This window comes from Rhinatrema bivittatum, chromosome 1 (genome assembly GCF_901001135.1).
Source record: "Rhinatrema bivittatum chromosome 1, aRhiBiv1.1, whole genome shotgun sequence".
NCBI classification, from domain to species: domain Eukaryota; kingdom Metazoa; phylum Chordata; class Amphibia; order Gymnophiona; family Rhinatrematidae; genus Rhinatrema; species Rhinatrema bivittatum.
The window spans coordinates 448,848,924-448,867,401 of NC_042615.1; the positions used below are offsets into that span (position 1 = coordinate 448,848,924).

General features: G+C 40.3%; 1 protein-coding gene across 10 annotated transcripts in view; it reads right to left on the reverse strand.

The window, feature by feature from the left end:
• PTPRD (protein tyrosine phosphatase receptor type D) overlaps nucleotides 1-18,478 on the reverse strand; it is a 1,482,181-nt gene that overhangs the window by 366,087 nt on the left and 1,097,616 nt on the right. For all 10 annotated transcript variants that reach the window (XM_029605256.1, XM_029605331.1, XM_029605320.1 and 7 more), the window contains one exon: nucleotides 11,022-11,134. In XM_029605256.1, coding sequence (XP_029461116.1) covers nucleotides 11,022-11,134 — 113 coding nt within the window. The remainder of the gene's footprint in view (nucleotides 1-11,021; nucleotides 11,135-18,478) is intronic.

Genomic DNA, 18,478 nt, shown 5'->3' on the forward strand with positions numbered 1-18,478 from the left:
GACAGACAGCTTGAAGAAGTATTCTTAGGAAAATTGCCCCATTTCCAAATCTTGCAGGCTTCTTGACAAAGACTGGAAAAGTCTGTCTCTCCCTGTTTGCTAATATAGGGGCCGATGCAATACAGTGTGCTCAGCCGCTGTGTCAGAGGATCGCTTGCCGGCAGGCTGTTGGCGCATGCAACTTGCCCGGAGGCAGGCGCAAAAAGTAAGACAAGGGTCGGGGGGAGGGGGGGTAAGGTTAGGGGACGGGGTGGGAAGGTCAGGCTAGGGGGAAAGGAAGTTCCCTCTCAGGCCACTCCGATTTCAGGGGAAGGCAGTGCAGCTTGGCATGCGCAAGGTGTTTGTACAGTGATGTTTGTACAGTGATGTAGAGTTTTATTAGTTTGTTTGGGTTTTTGTTTATGTTGATCCTTGGGTCAACGTTTTTTCCTTGGCTTGTTAATGGTTGTGATCTGATTTTTAATTCCATGTCAAACTGAGATATTGCAGCTAAGGCAGTGTAGCAGAGGACTATCAGAGGACACTTAGTTTTACTGTGAAGTCCTGGTGGTAGGGATTAGATGGTCTACAGGTGGCAGCGACCTCGAGAGGGATCTTCGGGGGATGTTAACTCCTGATGAAGACGTCCTTTGTTGGAGTATTCAGATGACCTATTAGTGGAAAGGAAGTGGAGGTGGACTCGGTTGGGGTGAGATGGTTGTTGTGGATTTGGGTGGGGTGCAGTCTGAGAATGATTAGGTGAGGTATGGTGATGGTTAGGTCTGCAGGTAATGAGGTGAGGTCTGCTGTTGATTTGGTGCTCTTGAATTGAGGTCTATGTGTTGGAAAGGTCCGTGGGTGGTATGGTCTGCAGGTGGTGAAGACAGATCCACTGGTACAGTCAGTACCACAAGTCCTCAGGTCCACAGGATAGGGCTGCAGTTGGTTAGGTCAGCAGATGGTGAAGTCCTCAGGTCCACAGTTCTGTTTGTAAGGTCCGTAGTCTACAAGCTGTGTGGCAGTGGCAGCACTATTCCTCCTCCGCTCGTACCGATTCGTGCGGTGACAAGAGCGGTGAGCTGTGTGGCAGACCCAGCAGGCCAGGAGATCTTGGAAGACCAGGGAATCCTGGAAAGCCAGGGGTATGGCTGGAGCCACGTGTGCTATGTGTGATGCATGTGCTGCGAGTGGCTGGGGCCACCAGTGCAGTGAGTGTGGCTGGGACTGCGAGTGTAGTGAGTGTCAGAAGGCCAGGGGGTCAGCTAGAGCCGCTAGAGTTGGATAGGTGCCGATCATCTGAACGGCAGTCCGCAGCAGCTCACTTCACTCCAGGGGGCACAGGGAGCTCCTTGGATCAAAACCTCGGGATCCTCTGGTCCTCTGTGCACTTTCCGCAGCATTCTTCTTCGCTGATCGCTGTACAGAGCTCAGCAATCAGCTCCCTTCCTAGGCAGGGGGGCTGATTGGACAGGCAGTCAGGCAAGGGCGGCTGAGCGGTAGGGCAGCAGAGCTGAAGTGCGATCGGGTGGCAAGGCAGGGCTGCTGATCAGCATGGCGGTCCAATGGCTGGTCATCTAGGCAGTCAGGTAGGGCAGCTGAGCAGTAGGGCGGAAGATCTACAGTGCAATCGGGTGGTGAGGCACAGTGCAATTTGGTGGGGAGGCAAGTCGGCTGAGCGGCAAGGGAGCCGAGCGGCTGCACGGTCAGGCAGGCAGGTACTGCATTTGGGTGGCGAGGCACTCAAGCAGTGCAAGCAGGCAGGCTGGAGCTGTCGGGTTGCCTGCTCTCGCTCGTTCGTGGCATGCCGCTCCCCACTACAGATTGGGATTGAGCTGGGAAGGAGTCAGATAGTTAGTTAGAAATACTTATTGTCTGCTTAAAGTAGTTCATTTCAACTAAGCTGATTATGGCAAATTAAACCATAACACTCATCAATAAAAGTTGCATTAAAATACAATAAAATAGGGAATTATATAGTGATTGCTCAGATACTTAAGGCATGATACACTTCATCCAGTAATTTCTAAACTACCTAACTCCAAAAGCTTCCAAGAACATCAGCGCCTTAAGTTGTTTTCGAAAAATTATATATTCTAAAAGCATTTGTATAGAATCCAAGAGGGCATTCCACAATGTGGGGCCTACAACTGATAAAGTTGGTATCTTCTCCTCGAATAGAAGCACTATATTTTGTAATAATGAGGTTGAGAGTTTTTAGATGCAGAAGATTGTTTTGTTGTTGCCACTTGTTTATAATAATAGAAGAGTAGCACAATGATCCTTAACCAGATCCTCTGTTTCTTTCACTTTTTCCCAATGAGATTACATTACAGCAAATTATTTTTCACAGATCCATGAAGCTCTAAATCAAGCTAATCTTCTGGCTCCAGTAGAAATTGCTGAAATCCTGGAAGAAGTGTCGTAAGTTGCATAGGTTGATCTGTTGAGGTGGTTATTGCACGCTTTATCTACTTGGCAAGTTGATACACAACACTGCTTTACCTCTGCTGGAAACTCTTGAGTACTATCTTGAAGAATATATAGACTGTACCATGTATAACTGATACATAGCTATTCTAGAATTTAATACGGTTGAATGGAAAATCCTTTCAGCTGTGCTGTCCAATAAAACAAGGTACTTCACTACAGAGATATTAGAATTACTTTTAGTTAATTTTGCCTTTTTAAAGCTGATTCTACCACTACTGACTGGTGGACATTTTGATGATCTGAATAAGCCTGAACCTTATACTTGATATCTGGATTCTTTGTGACTGGAAGTCTTGACATGAGTATCTGTCACTTTCATGTCTAAAGTTCTTGTTCTAGTCTCTGTAAAGGTACTGCTACAAATTGCTTCAAAGGCTCAATAAACTACAATAAACCTTGAAATAAAAAGAAAAGAATCTCTGTTACCATTCTTCTGTACAAAAGCAGGATATGCCATATCCTCAGGAGGAATACAAATGTCTAGGAGGTTGTGCAGAAGGATTCAAAGGAAGGCCAGAAGAGTTTTCATCATCAGAGTGGTATAGAGAATACAAGAAGATTCAAAGCCTTTCTGAAAGTTTTATAAGATGATCCTCTGTCATGTTATCCTCTCCCTAGATGAAAATGAATCATGAGACTTAGGCTTTGATATGTTTTGCTAGCCTGAAAGGTGGAGCAGTCAACTGGATTTCCATCTTAGGTGTCAATGACTATAAAATTGGAGACATTTGTTCCAAGTGAGGAGAAAGTGGCATTATTAGTAAAATAATGTTTCACAAAATCTATCCACATCTTCCAAACCACAGAATGTTGGTCATTTGTAGGAAGAACAGTGGAAGAACTGTCTGAATCAGAAACCAAAACTGGGACTAGAAAACCTTAGTCCTGTTTTGATTTTTCTATACCAAAAACTGATTCTCTGTGCTGTGAAGATGTCAGCACAAAAGATGGGCCCTCTGGGGATAGGGAAATACTACAGTAGCTGAATGTAATCCGCTTTGAAGTGCTGAAAAAGTGTGAAAAGTGGAATATAAAAATCTAAATAAATAAATGGTACCATAGCTTTGCACTAACGGGGACAGTCTGCACCGGTGAAGAAAATGTGGAGAGGGGCATACATGCTCTAGTTACAGAGGTGCCAGACTTTGTATCATCACCTTTTCTATGCTGAGATTTTTTCAGAATGAGCCTTTTTTGATTTAGGCAACAGCCTCTGGCACATAGAATGTTCCACCTTAACTGCTGAGGTGGAAACCTGAGGAGATTTTTTTTTTTTTTTTAAATTCCATTAAGGTATAATCTCTCAATTGAATGGCTCTTAGAGATGATTGTGCATAGGCCGTGCAGATAGGAACAGAATGGGAATCAGAATCAGACACAGCGATCATGCTGATATGAGAGAGTCATCTTTGAAGGGAATGGGAACATGTTTTGAACCCTGGTATGTTCTCCATCATGTTTAAGAAGTTCAATGCTAAAATCAAGCTCAGTTTTAAGAAAAAATTATTCTCTCTCTCGATTTTTGTTTTTGGGGAAACTAGCAAAAGTAAAGACTAACTGTAAAAATACAATAAGAAACCTAAATGGGAACAACAACAGGCAGGTTAGAACAGACAGTGCAAAAACATGCCCTTTTGCAATAAGAAGGAAAAATTTTGAGGAGACCTGCATGACAAGGGCTGAACAGGAACCCCATACATGCTCAAAAAGGCCTTCAGTCTTTTTGAGCTCTGAGAGAGCTCTCCATCTCGGCGCTGTTGGATGATGTCACGCACATGTGCGCTTGATCCTTATCCTGCTTGTCCATGGAGAAACACATTTGGTCATGTAAAAATTTTGCGGTTATTGCCCTTCATATTAACAAGCAGACTGCATTTTTTTTTTCTCAATCACCACAATACCATCTGCTTAAAACTGATCAGCAATGTAGATGTTTGAAATAAGTACAGTAATAGTCAACTTTTCCTAAAATTAGACTTAGCTGGTCCTATCACTACAATCATTGTATTAGTACTACAGTGCATAATAAGGTAAATGCTATAAACAAATTGCTTTAATATTATGAAAAAAGTGTTTCTTCAATGTAAAATGCATTCTCTCACTAACATTGCTCCTCAACTGGATGGCAGATGTTAAGTATGTATAAAACAGAATTTGAGCCATATGTTTCATGATATCAATTTGGACATACAAATAACAGTCACTTATTGATTTGGAGCAACTTGTTCCTGCATAAAGATCACATTATGTTACATAATCGGCTATTCTAGCAGTGGACTTTTTAAAATCATTATTGCTTGTTAATAAAGCAAACATTCACTGGAGTAATTTACCTGGGTAAAGGGGCTATCTGATCATTGCCCATTCTTTATTTGCCTAAAAAAAGTATGCACTTTATTACACCTTTGCACACACACTTAGCTGCAATAGGAGGAGGCATTCTCAGGGGCGCAACAGAAAATAGTGCACCAAGATTGCCTTTTCTAATCTGCATGCATTGTTTTCCACGGAAAAGTGTCCACGGAAGAAGCAAGAGCAAATATCTGTGGATACTTTGCCCCAGGACAATTTCCAAGGAGAAAGTACATGCCTACTTTCACTTTGAAAATTGGTGAAAAGTCTGTGGGTTAAAATGTGCCTGCAGATTTTGCAGGACGGTGCGTATCACAGCAAGAAAAAGCCATTGTCATTATCTAAATTAAGGGGTGAATTTTAAAAGAGTAGTTTGTGTTAAAAAGCCCATATACATAAGTATTTGGGTCAAGCATGAGAAACTTCTGTTTTAAATTGGCCCAGTTATGCCTATATATATGCAACCCAACGCACAGAAAAAAAAGGGGTGGAGTTAGGGCGTGTCAGGAGCATGCTGAGGCTGGGTCAACATTTACGCTCGTAAATATGGATTTTAAATCTCACAGCTCTTGATGAGGTATAAGTCTGAAGAAAACAATTTTTAGGCTTAAAACAACTGGGTGAGGGGTCTAGCTAAATTGGGGGAATTGCAGGCTAAAGAACCAGATGGGTCTGGATGACCTAGTGATAAACAGGGAAAATTGGTGGAATAATTGTTCAAACTGGCTTTCGATTTCACACTCAAATGTTTTGAAATCTGCTTAGCTGTGCACATTAAGGGCCTCATCTTCCAAAGCTATTGCAGGCCTGCGCTACTGAAATCGGGGCGGAGTCGGCCCCGGAAGAGGAGGAGTCGGGGGCATCACCGGGGCCGACTCTGCGAGGCCGGTGCGCAGAGAAGAAAGGTAAGGCCCTTTTTGCTCGCTATTTCGCGCCCAATAACTACACCTTCTATGGTGTAGTTATTGGGCGCGATGCCGGCAGCGATCGCACCGCAGCGGTGCGATCGCTACCGGCTAGCGCAGGACCGCCCCCCCCCCCCCCCCCCCCCCGCCCCAGAGTAGCGCAATTTTCTAAAGTATTGCAGGCCTGCGATACTTTAGAAAATGAGGCCCTAAATCCCACAAATTCCCTAAGGAAGATATGCAAATATCATTTACTCATGTAACCGCTTAAAATTAGAAGCACACGTATGCATACTAGGAATATTTTAAATAGTATGTGCGATTTCTGCAGACTATTTTAAATTCCTACGTATGTGCACTCGCACACATACACGGGCACTCACATGCACATTTTAAAGTGACCGTCTAATGTTCGAATGTTTTAGTAGTTTCACCAAAATGTATAATTTCTTTACAGTGCCTTGCATTCAAGAGGGCTTATAATTTGTGTTGGTCCCTAAGTCCTTCCTCTATTTTGTGCACTATCTGCTGCACGCTGAGGGGAATGATCTGACTTGCATTGAGTCATTCCTTGTATTTGTTTCATTCCAAATTAAAGTCAGCAAAATCCTTTGGAATGGCAGTGTTCAATTTGTAAAATAACCAAGGAGACTAGCCAAGAGCTGAGAAGAGAGAAGTCCAGTTGCAAGAGTCTGGTGAGCAGATACAAGGGTGAATCTCTCTCAAGGAAAAACAGCAGAATGAAGTTTGTTATAATGGTAATTTTAAGAATTGCCTCCATAGTGACTAATAAGGAAAAGCTGATGGAGAATACACATAGAAAATCATTTTAGGCATTTAAATTTCAATTCAAATGTGTATACAGTATCACATGATTCAATCTACTTAGAATATTTAATGTAGGCACAGTAAAGCTCATTTAATATAATCTATTGCATCCCATCACCTTTTAGGTAGTTGGGGCTGGCTATCAGAAACAGAGAGGTTTATGTGGAGATTAAATATGGAAGCAATAGACTGTTCTAAACAATTATGGATAACTTGGGTTGCAAGCTCTATTTAAAGGTAGATAGTAATGATTCTAGCAACAGTGTCCTTTGATAACTAGACAAGTATGACTCTATAATATGTTTTCCTGCTTATCAAAATCCTAACAGAACTCAAACTGTAAAGAAGGGACATCCCCAAAGCTTCAAACGGCTTCATGCGAGTCTAGTATTCAGTAAACCTTTCTCAATGGATAAGAAGTTCTAAAACAAGGAGTCATGATGATGAGGCTCCAAGAGGGAAAACTCAGGAGCAACATCAGGACATTTTTTTTTCAAGGAAAGAGCGGGAACAGCCTCCTGGAACACGCAGGGTAGGCTTGAATAGTGACAGATCTTAACAAAGCATGGGATAAGTACAGAGGATGGTTAGTTGTAAAACAAATGACAGTGCTATAGTGGAAGCATAACCTAGCAGCAAGTATTTTAAAGGGTCCTACTAAAAGGATTCAATGAGTGTTTGAACTACCAGACTGGATGGCAAACTCTACAATGTGAAACATTACATTTCTTGGAGGAAAATGCAGGTAATCCTGTGACCAGGTCTATTTGGCAGAATACAATGATCAAATTAATTAGCAACCAGATATGTCTGGAAGACTACAAGTAAATTAATATTTAGAAGTCCTAGCAGAAACACAGACAACCACACCACCCAATCTGTCCGACAAGTTATGTGCTCGTGTCACTGAGTTGATGTGGCAGTGGTGGAGTACTGTCTGGAAAGTCTGCAAGGGCTTAAGAGGCCAAATGCTTGGGCAATAGCCAAACTAGTATTGGTAGCTATTTAGATTATGACACATTTTGTAGTTAGACATGGGAAGGGAAGGGGTGCTGGGTGTCAACTAAATAGGGGATCTCGCCTGCTCATTTACCTAAGACTGTGGAGTACAAAAGAGAAAGATGACAAATACTGTCTTGGATAGAGTGTTATCCTACAAGCTGTCATGTACCATGGCTGGCAATTGGGATGCTTGCCAATAAACATAAGAACATAAGAAATTGTCATGCTGGGTCAGACCAAGGGTCCATCAAGCCCAGCATCCTGTTTCTAACAGAGGCCAAACCAGGCTACAAGAACCTGGCAAGTATGCTATTTTAAAACCCTTAAGAGTATGCGTGTGCTTTTTGGTTTCTCACGTACATTTTACTGAGGGAAAAAGAGGCAGTCTAGGGGCATTCAAGGGTAGGGTTCACTAATATGCACTGTAGTTGTTTTTATTGTTAGAATGTACATTAGGGAACTTATTTGTATACTTTTATACATGCTAGCTGACTTGCACAAGTGAAATTTGACTCTATCTGCTGTCTGCAATTTTTGGCTGGGAGGTTTGGGATGAACTGGTGGAGGCTTAATGTGAAGTGCTAAAGGGTCTAGATGAACTAGAAGACTGGTGGATATGCCAGTGAACTGGTGTTTCCAAGTGCTCACACAAGTATTTTTAAAATGGTATGCATGCATTCCTTATAAAATACCTGTCCCCACATTTAATTCTTGGTGTTTATTCATGCTGTGTTACAATTAATTCATGCATAAAAAAAACATGCCTATGTTCGTAAAATGGGTAAAGACAGTATATGTTTTATTGATTTGGAAATATACGTGTGTACTGAAATATATGCAGATATTTTTGGATCAGAACTACATTGTATTTTATAAACTGCGCAACCCTCGCTTTGCAATTTATAAAATACTTCCATGTGCAAATTCTGTACCACAGATAGATTTGAAAGTTGGGCTCATTATGCACTGTAATACCAAGAAATACTAATTTATATGTGTCTCCTCTTTTCATAATCGTGTTTTTCAGTGCTCAAACCATAGACTCACATGGTTTATGGTACCTCTGCTACTCTCGTGATCTGTAACAGTCCATATGTTCCCTGCCTTATCTCTCACTATGAGGCGCTGGCATTTTTCCTCTACTAATTTGAATAAAAATAAAATGCGAATACATTTTGGAATCTTTCTAGGTTGAGATCTTTTTTTTATTGGACAAAGACCACCTTTATCAAATGTAAGGACCTAGGTAGTCTCAAACACTCATCTACTACATCATCTTTTAAGTTAATGCAATAAAAGGAATCACAACCAACAAAAATTCAAGTTCTTCCTGGGATCAGTCTAAGGCTACCAGAACTTTGCAAACAAGAAATTCTGGAAAACTTGATTGATACCTCCCTACTACTACTTTTTGTTCCTCAATTATAAATCAGAGTGGACCTAGGAAGAATCTGTTTATCATTTTGTTGCTATTTTCATCATTGTCTCTAAAATAGCACTAGAAGATCCACTATTAGCCTATACACATATCCTTCCCTGCCATAGGAGATTTCCCAAAAACCAGTTGGGTTTTTGGGAAATCCATAATGAATATGCATGTGATAAATTTACATATACTGGAGATCTAATCTATGCACATACATCCAATGTATATTAATTGTGGCAATCCTGAGAACCTGACTGGATAGGTGTTTCACTGGGAAAAGTTTGGGAAACACTGGCTGTATGCACATATTGTCTCTACTCAAGAGTTTTGTTGATATTTTAACATTTTTATTTTTGACAGGCTAACATGCTGTCTTTCTGATTGCAGAAAAAAAATATTTAGTAGAGTTAAACTGAAATTGAAAGTGAATAGAGTGTCTCTACTGTCTCAAAATACTTCACCATCCTTGGCAAGGTGAAGCATATAATGCATTTATAATTTGATTTTAGCAAATAAATACTTTTTTGTTTTAGTTTTCAGACACATTGGACTGTGATCTGCTCCCTCAATATGAGGTGCCCTGTGTTTTGTCTGTGGCCATTTTCATTATTTTCTAATTTTATTCCAGAGAAACATTGTAAATTCTGGTCAGTATGTTGGCTGGTATGAAATGGCGCCAAAGTTAAGTGGTAAACACAGAGTACAGATCTCAGTCAACTTTCTTCCTAAATGAGTTTAGGAACCAGTTTCAAACTGGCTTTAAACTGCAAAGGAGTAGATTTCAACCACAAATGTACTGAGAAAAAAAAATAAAGCTAAATAAAGCGGAATGTAACGTCATTATCAGTTTGGGTAAATCTAGTTTCACAACTAGCATTCTGATGTTGTCTCTTCTTTCTCCAATCCCACTGAAGCAAAACGAGAAATGCTCTTGCCCAAACCCAGCTTCTGCAGGTCCATTCTAACTCCACATGCTGCTATACACACATCGTGGCCACCCTTCCACTGTATTACATAAACCAAAGCTCTGGAATGTGTTGCCAGAGGATGTGGTTAGTGCAGTTAGTGTAGCTGGGTTTGGATAAGTTCTTGGAGGAGAAGTCCATTAATGGCTATTAATCAAGTTTACTTAGGGAATAGCCACTGCTATTAATTGCATCAGTAGCGTGGGATCTTCCTAGTGTTTGGGTAATTGCCAGGTTCTTGTGGCCTGGTTTGACCTCTGTTGGAAACAGGATACTGGGCTTGATGGACCCTTGGTCTGACCCAGCATGGCAATTTCTTATGTTCTTCTTATGTTATTAACCATCATAGGTCCATCAAGTTCTACTTTCTTTCAACTGCCCAACAGCTATATCTATGTGATAAATCTGAAGATAAATAATGTGGTGTATCTGTAGCTAAATGAAGTATAGTGAAAATTAATTTTTACCCTCACAAAGGGAAACCAAATAAAAGTACCTAGATGAGCACTTTATGACAGGGACAGTATTATCTTACGCAGCAAATTGCCTATTTCCTATACAACATGTTCAATTTACTTTTGAAGTTGTTATATCTTGTTGGATGCAGAAATTCATTCTGGGCTTACAACAGCTTTCTGCTTTGCGAGCTGTTGGGAAAGATGTATACTTAACACAGCAAGTTTGTGTGGTTTTTGTCTCCTGCTTGTTTTATTGCTGCCTGCTGCAGAAGCTTTGGGCCTTTAGAAAGATCTGATGAGTGGCGATAAAGTGAAGTGCCAAATCTTTTCTCCTTTTTAACAATGAAGAAAGGTCGTGCAGCAGCTGCATGTATAACCAAAAAAGCACAAAACTATAAAAGGAAACGTCATGTGATATTTTTTCATGTAAACAAATAAACAAAATGCCTTAGAATAAAAAAATTAAAGCTACTGTTGGTAATTTTCAAACATACTAACTCTGCTATTATCTGTCGGAAGTGAAATGCAAAAAAAAAAAATTACATATATATTTTTTTAATATTGCAGTGACTTTGTACAGACACAAATCTGCAGAAAGGGGTTTTCTGCTTCTTACCTGGAGTCTGAAAATTTAGGCGCCTCAGCTCCACTGGGTCGGTAGGATGATGAGATGGAATCTCTTTGCTGTTAGGTATACTGCTCTTTCGGGAGTCGGATTCAGCTCTCTTCCTGGAGAAAATGAAATCAGAAATAATTATAAGTAAGTATACATGTTAGTTATCAGATCCCTCTGGTCAAATTCTGTCAACTGAGGTCTTTTCATTTAGGGATGAGCACACCTTGTTGACAGCTTATTAGCACATAGTACTATCTCAACAATAATGGATAAAATATGTAATCACAGTAAGATCCAGCTTCACAGGATCTTAACACACAGCAAAACTGACAGGGGAAGGGTAAGAGAGATTTTTGGATATCTAAACAATCAATAACGCACTCATGGTTCTTTATGGAATATTGCTCATATTGCACCAGCATCATCCAATTTAGGAGCCTATTTGCCGACTTGTGCTTTTCAGCATGCATAAAGATGGTCATTTTCAAAGTGATTTCTGAGGGTAAAACAGTGCTTTACCCACAGACATGGCCTGTTACAAAATTGCTCACTCATATGCGGGTAAACGCATGCACTTATGTCCTTTAGGTGCATATATTTGCCTGCAGCGAGCAAAAGTGATCCTGGCTATTGGGTTTGCACTTACGTGCATTATTTTGCATTTTTGAAAGTATGCTCATGAATTTTTCTGTAAAAAAAAAGTAAAATCTGTGCAGAAATTTGCAGGCATAAACGTGTGCAGGTTGTTTTGGTAGGACATTTTTCAAATTTTAAGTACACGAGTACTTTCCCTTAGAAAACTGGCATAATATATGGGTAATTGATTCAATTTTATGTGTGCTGTTACAAAGTAACCCTCTAAAAGTATGATTAATGCACATGGTAAAAACAATACCGAAAACTAACCCCGACCGCACATATTACAGTCATATTGATTTTCAGTGTGACTGCAAATGCAAAGCAGGTAAATACCAGAGTACTTGGCTCAGGAACTACTGCCGTGGTATTTACAAGATGGTGGTAAATCTACCAAGGGCTGTTGCCCAGGTACATTCCTTGCCACCAACAGAGATGCAGTTAACTGTTAGCTCATCAGCCCTGCACCACAGGTTCTTTGTGCTTGTAATTAACCAGAGACATGCATGGCTCAATGGGTGCTATGCTGCCCTACTGGAGCTAGAAGCCATATCAGTAGGCTGGCTAGAATGGCTAGGCATGGAAAAAAATTGGGTTTTTTTGTTTTGTTTTTTTTCATTTTGTTTGAAAGTTGGCTTTGTTTATTCCAGTTAGTACTCACTAAAATCATTCTAGCACACAATCAAGAAAACAAATGAAACAAAAGATACCCTTCTAGCCAGCCCAGGGTAGGATTCTGGGTGAGTGGTTGGGTAGGCCCAGATGATGGGGCTTTACTGCTGCAGGAAGGGGATGCCACCAGTAAGTTTGGGTGGGGTGGGGTGGGGGGTGTGAGGCTGAATGGAAAATCAGAAGATGAGTACTGCCAGGTTAATGACTTTGGTCCATACTAACCATTTTTATATAACTTTATGATATACACAGCATGGCCTATGCTCACTTAAGTGGGGCTGGATTTTGCATATCACGAGCTTAATAGTATGGAAAAATGTGTTGTAACACATTAAAATTGGCAGGAATGCCAAATTTTAACAAAAAATGAGTACATGGGCCCCCTTGTTCACTAAACAAATTATTTAATCTGACACCCCCCCTACCCCGAACAAAACAGGGAGGATAACTTCCAAACCAAAGTGCATGGCGGGATATACACACCTAGTTATCTATTTATTTATTTATTTTAGACACTTGTATGCCGTACTATCCTAAGTCATAAGTGGTTTACAGATTTAAAACATTCACAAAAATCACAAATATAATAGCTAACTTGTACAAACGAATGGCAAATCTAGATTTGACCTCAGAATATATAACATGCCCGTGCCATAAAAAAGATCAGGCATTAATCACTGTGCTTCACTTCACCTAACAGAATGCCTGTTTAAAAGGTGAGCTTTCAATTACTTCCTGAATGTTGCGGCATTTTCTTGTTTTCTCAATGAACGTAGCAGTTGGTTCTACATTGCGGCCCAGCTACAATAGTTTATCGCATGGCACAGAGGACTGAAGTAAATGTGCGCAAATCTATTAGATCCAGTATCTATCATTTGTAGGGATTTTATGACATGAAGCAAGAGTCCTAAATAGACTGAATTGAGGTAGTCAGGGTATGTGATCAGCAGAGCCTGTAGCACGGTATGAAAATATGTGGATTCTAAATAACATTTTAGTCTATGAAGCATTTGAAGCCTCTAATATGACTTTTGAATGATACTTATAACCTGTGGCTTAAATTATAAAGTATTATCTGGTATTACTCCTGTTTTTTTTGCTTGATAGAATGGGAAATTCCTGCGAATGAAAAGAAAAGGTAAAAGGGATCAATCTGCTTAAGGTTTTTACATAAATAGACCATATGGTCGTGTGCAGATCTATGATAGTATTTTAAAACCCACTGTATGATGTACACACACTTTATAAAATACCCGTATCTCTACCCTCCAAAATACGCTCAAGGTAACAAGTTTATATTTCTGGACCCAATCGATCTTGAGAGATTTTTGATGGATAAAAGCAACCCTGGTAACTAAGGGGTTGGGAGTTTCTGACAATTTATTGTATTATTTCTTAGGTCCCTACATTATTATGTGGGCTTTTGCATATTATTAGAATTTTTCTTTATATTTTTTGGATTGTATCTACTAAATGCTTTTCAGTAATTCATGTGAAATTGAATTGTGAAATGAATAAAAGTATAAATTAAAAACAAAACAAAACAAAATACGCTCAAATATATATTACGTGCAAATACATGCAATGCACTGAAAGAACGTATATCAATGAACTGAATGTGCATACTTGTCCAACCTATTTAAAAAATATACACATGTATATTTTGCACACAAAAATAAAGTAGGTCTTTCATAAATCAGGATTTACACGTATAGATTGGTGTATTTTAAATGCATCAAGGAAATTACATTTTACCAATTAATTCAACAAGTTCACCGAGTCCTACTCCAGGTCAAGACCCACCCGGTTCTTCAGCCTGAACTGCCCCAGGACACCCAGACCTCTCACCCAGTCTGTAGCACCCAATAAATACATTTAATGTCCCTTACACCAGATAATCAGCAGGTGTAAAAATACACACGTAAGGTGGCAAATCTCCACCTGTCTTTTAAAATAGCAACTTACATGCATAAATGTTGGCCCCTACCTTGGTGTGCCCTCAGACCACCCCTTCTTTACATGCTTACATGTACACATGAAAATGAAAATATTTTCAACTTTTCTAAAATACAGAATACGGGAATAGAGGCTACTTATGTGCAACGTTTTACTCGCATAACGTTTTGAAAATTCACCCCAAATTATTAAGCCTAACTTAGAGGTAAATAATCCCCTAAGAGGATTTATGCAAAGCAGCAAACAATTGTTGTTTTGGGTTTATTTGAAGAATGGAATTATGTGGTCTTGGAAGGTCATGTAGGATCTCTTTGGATAATTTTTTATGTTGGCTCTTGGTTCCGGTTGTAATCAGGTAACACGCATCTTTGGTTTTAAAAAGCATTTACCACATATGCTAAATGTACTTCTACCCATCATACATATGGCAACAGTCACTCTGAAAGGTATTCTGCACTCATTCCTAGGTCTATCTAAACCATTGCCACCCAGACATGGTAACTTTCAAACCAGTGAGTGGGCACACACTGGCACGCGTATGTCGCCTCGGCCATTACATATGCATGCACATGCACAGGTGTAAAATAGCCTGGCTGCACGAACATGTATGCCAAATTTTAAGTGGGTACGCACAAATCCCGCTTCTACCGCATAAACCAGGGGATTTTAAAAGGGGCATGCGCGCTCACGCTATTCCCAGTTTACCAGTTTGTCCACCAGTTCTTCCAGTTAACAGATAGGTCCTACAACCCACCCTAATTTGATAGCTTACAATTCTCCCAGTTACTTCAAACCCTCTCAGAAATGGCTCGATCCTTTTGCTTTTTAATTTACACATCATCCACAGCAGAAGCAAAGTCACACAGCAGGGGATCTTCGCGTGCACTGGGGCACCTAAGTATTTAAGAGCACATCTCTGGTTCACACCCTGAATCGCCCAGACCTCGACCATGCCCCCCTTTTGAAAACTCTGGAGATGTGCGCGCTGCGGGAGATACGCACATATCCGGGGCTGCTTTTAAAATCCGCTCAGTGCGCGGAAGCCCCCGACTTATTCGTGCATCCCCTTATTAATGCGCGTGCCGGGCTTTCAAAGATCATCTTTAATTGTGTAACTTGAGGGACTCCCAGTCAGCAGGGTTTCCACATTGACTATGCAAGAGACACATTGTCATGGAATGGAGGCGACACATGCAAATCTATCTCGTATATATTCATTGTGGATATCCTGAAAACCTGGCTGGCTGGGAACCACTAACTTAGTGCAAAATAAGGATTAAAAGGAGACTTTTTAAAAATTTTTGAACACAAAATCTAGAATGTATTCTATTTCTTCACACTCCTTTGTGTATTAAATTTGTGCAGGTAAATGATTACATAATCAGAGCGAAAACAGTGATCCCCTGTGGTGCTGTGGCCATGGGGAAGCGCTGCCAAGCACCCATGGGAAGTACAGTACATGCACCTTTTATCCTCACCAGTTAAAGCACTTCCATGGGCTTCTTATGCCGACTCTGTTATTTTAGGTGAATATGACAAAGGAACAGCTTCCCTTTGATCTGGAAAGGTACTGGCTGCTTTTCACATGAATTGCACAATTCATAATGCAATCATGTAATTATGCAATTCATGTAATTATTTGGTAATAATGTATGACCAATCTTGGAAATAACACTTAGCAGGTTTTCCAATGGAAAGAGTACAAACTGCATTTAGCTGCTGCTGCCACCTTATATAATTATTTCCCAGCTGGATCTGAGTGAAGTGTCAATAGACTCAAAATGGGAATAAACTAATGAGAACTAATTTATAGGCTGCACTTTTTCATTCTGGAATACCACATTTGAGTCTGTCTTTTATACACTGAAGTGTTACTCATGCTGACAAGAGTTATGTGTATAAAAGCAAAAAGTGTTCCTAGGGAAAAATTGATGGGGGGAGGGCAGTTCTTTATGGCAGTGTTAAATCGTTTCTAAAATGCACTGTCAACTTTAAACAACAGAAAGACTATATTCTGAGACTAATAATAAATTTCTGCAATAGGAGCCTTATTACATTTTGCTACATCTTATCCATGTACTGGTGTATTTGAAATTTTCCCCCTAACTCTCCCCATTTGAAACCTATGGCCTAGATTTATCAAAATGTGATAATTTTCGCATGAATAACACCTGCGATAAGGAAAAGGGGTGTGGCTAGGATAAGTTTTGAATTACTGCACTACATGCTATCTTAGCGCTATGCATAGGCAGTTTATTGCAATGGCTGTTAAAGTTTATGCACCCTGTGATATATGTACTTTGCTACTTGTGAAGTACCCAGACAGGCATTTTCTTACTTGAAGGAGAGAAAGAAAGAGAGAGAGAGAGAGAGAGAGAGAGAACAAAAGAGCATCTCTCGGGTGGCATACATAGTAGTCAACTATTTAAACTGCTATAGGAGGGACAGCTAGTAACTCGAGGTGAGGTTTTGGTGGTGGTCCAGGGTTTTGGGGTCAGTTTTACATGCAGAGTGAGACATACGAACAGCACAGTAGACCTCAGTGAAGATCTGACGTGAAATTACTTCAATGTTCTCTCACCCTTGCTTGATAGCACTCTGGTAGAGAGTCCATCAAGATAGGGCAAGAGAACATTGTAGAAATCTCATCTTTGTATGACTTTCCTCACTCCAAATCATGTCAAATCTTCACTGAGGTGTACTGTGCTGTTCGTACATCTCACTCTTTATGTAAAACTGGTCCCAAAACCTAGACGACCATCAAAACCTCACCTCGAGTTAGTAGCTGACCCTCCTGTAGCAGTATAAATAGTTGACTGCTATGTGCTTCACCCTAGAGGCACTGTCTTTCTACTCCACTCTACTCTTCTCCTCTCCAAACCAAAAACAAAATTTGTGATATTTAGCCCAAAGTGCATTTCAGGCATATCACACAGTTTAACACCAGGAAAAAAGGTATAGTTGTTTCTAGCATTAAAAATGTGCAATAGTGTGCATTACACTATCACATGCAGCAATAATGTCTCTCATTTTCATTAATCCCATCCCTTTGAAAACATTTGCATTCACACTATCACGTGTGATAAGGTATTATTACGTGCATACAGTATCTTTTCTTTGACAATGAATTTTCAACAACTCCCTTTCATTTAATCTATTTGGATATCCATTAATATGATATAAGGCCAACTCTTCACCTAAGTTCTTTAGTGTTGTTGAATAGATTACAGTGAAAGGTTTATGCAGTCCCTGTCCCATTCTTTCATCCATATCATATCGTGCTGACTGGTGCAGAAGCTGCCACAAGTTCAGTGGTGCACATGGATATAGGTATTGCATTGGAGTAGCCTTCTCCTGAGTAGATTGTCAACCCAAGGCTCGGAAGCCTTACCTGCTTGCTCCCTTTCACCCATAGCTGGGTAATGCCTGACAAAATGTCAGGTCGTGGCCACAATATCTGTGGGTCTGCACATATAAATATGAATTATCTAAAGTTGCATGCATAAAAATTAGTAGTTATGCTCCAATCCCCAGCCCTTGTCAAGATCAGGTTGGCACAATTTTGAAAAATGGCGCCGACAAGCCCAGAGCTAGGGGGTCACTCTAGACACCAGGGATTGTAATTTATTTGGATGGGTGGAAGGGCTGGGCTGGGCTGGGCTGGGGAAAAGGTCATTTAACGAAGGGTTTTTTTTTTCCTTTGTAAGGAGTTTTGGAAGGGAGGAGGTCATTGCTATATGGTTGGATTCAATTTAATCTTTCTATTTATGGGAAAAAGCCAGTGCTGCCTCAGAAGGCACCGGGGAAGAGGGGGGGATTTCCTAAGAGCCCCGTGGTGATTTTTTTTTTTGTGCCTTTGGTGTGGGTGTGGGCTGTATCAGGCAATTTGGTCCTTTAATGTTTCCGTTAGCAGCCTGATACTCTCTTGGGGAAATAACTACACCTCCCCTCAAACATGCTATAATAATGGGGCTGACTTTTTTCAATCGCATTATTTTATTACCATGGGATTGCCTATACATTAGCTGCTTTGCATGCGTTAGGCAATTTTATTTTTGCAAATGCATATAAAGCAGCTTATTTCCATAGGGGCAGGAAATTATTGGCTATGTCACACAGTATCCAGTGATAGTGTCACAATATGGTGATATTGCACGATAAACAGCATGAAATGTACATTACATGCTATTTAA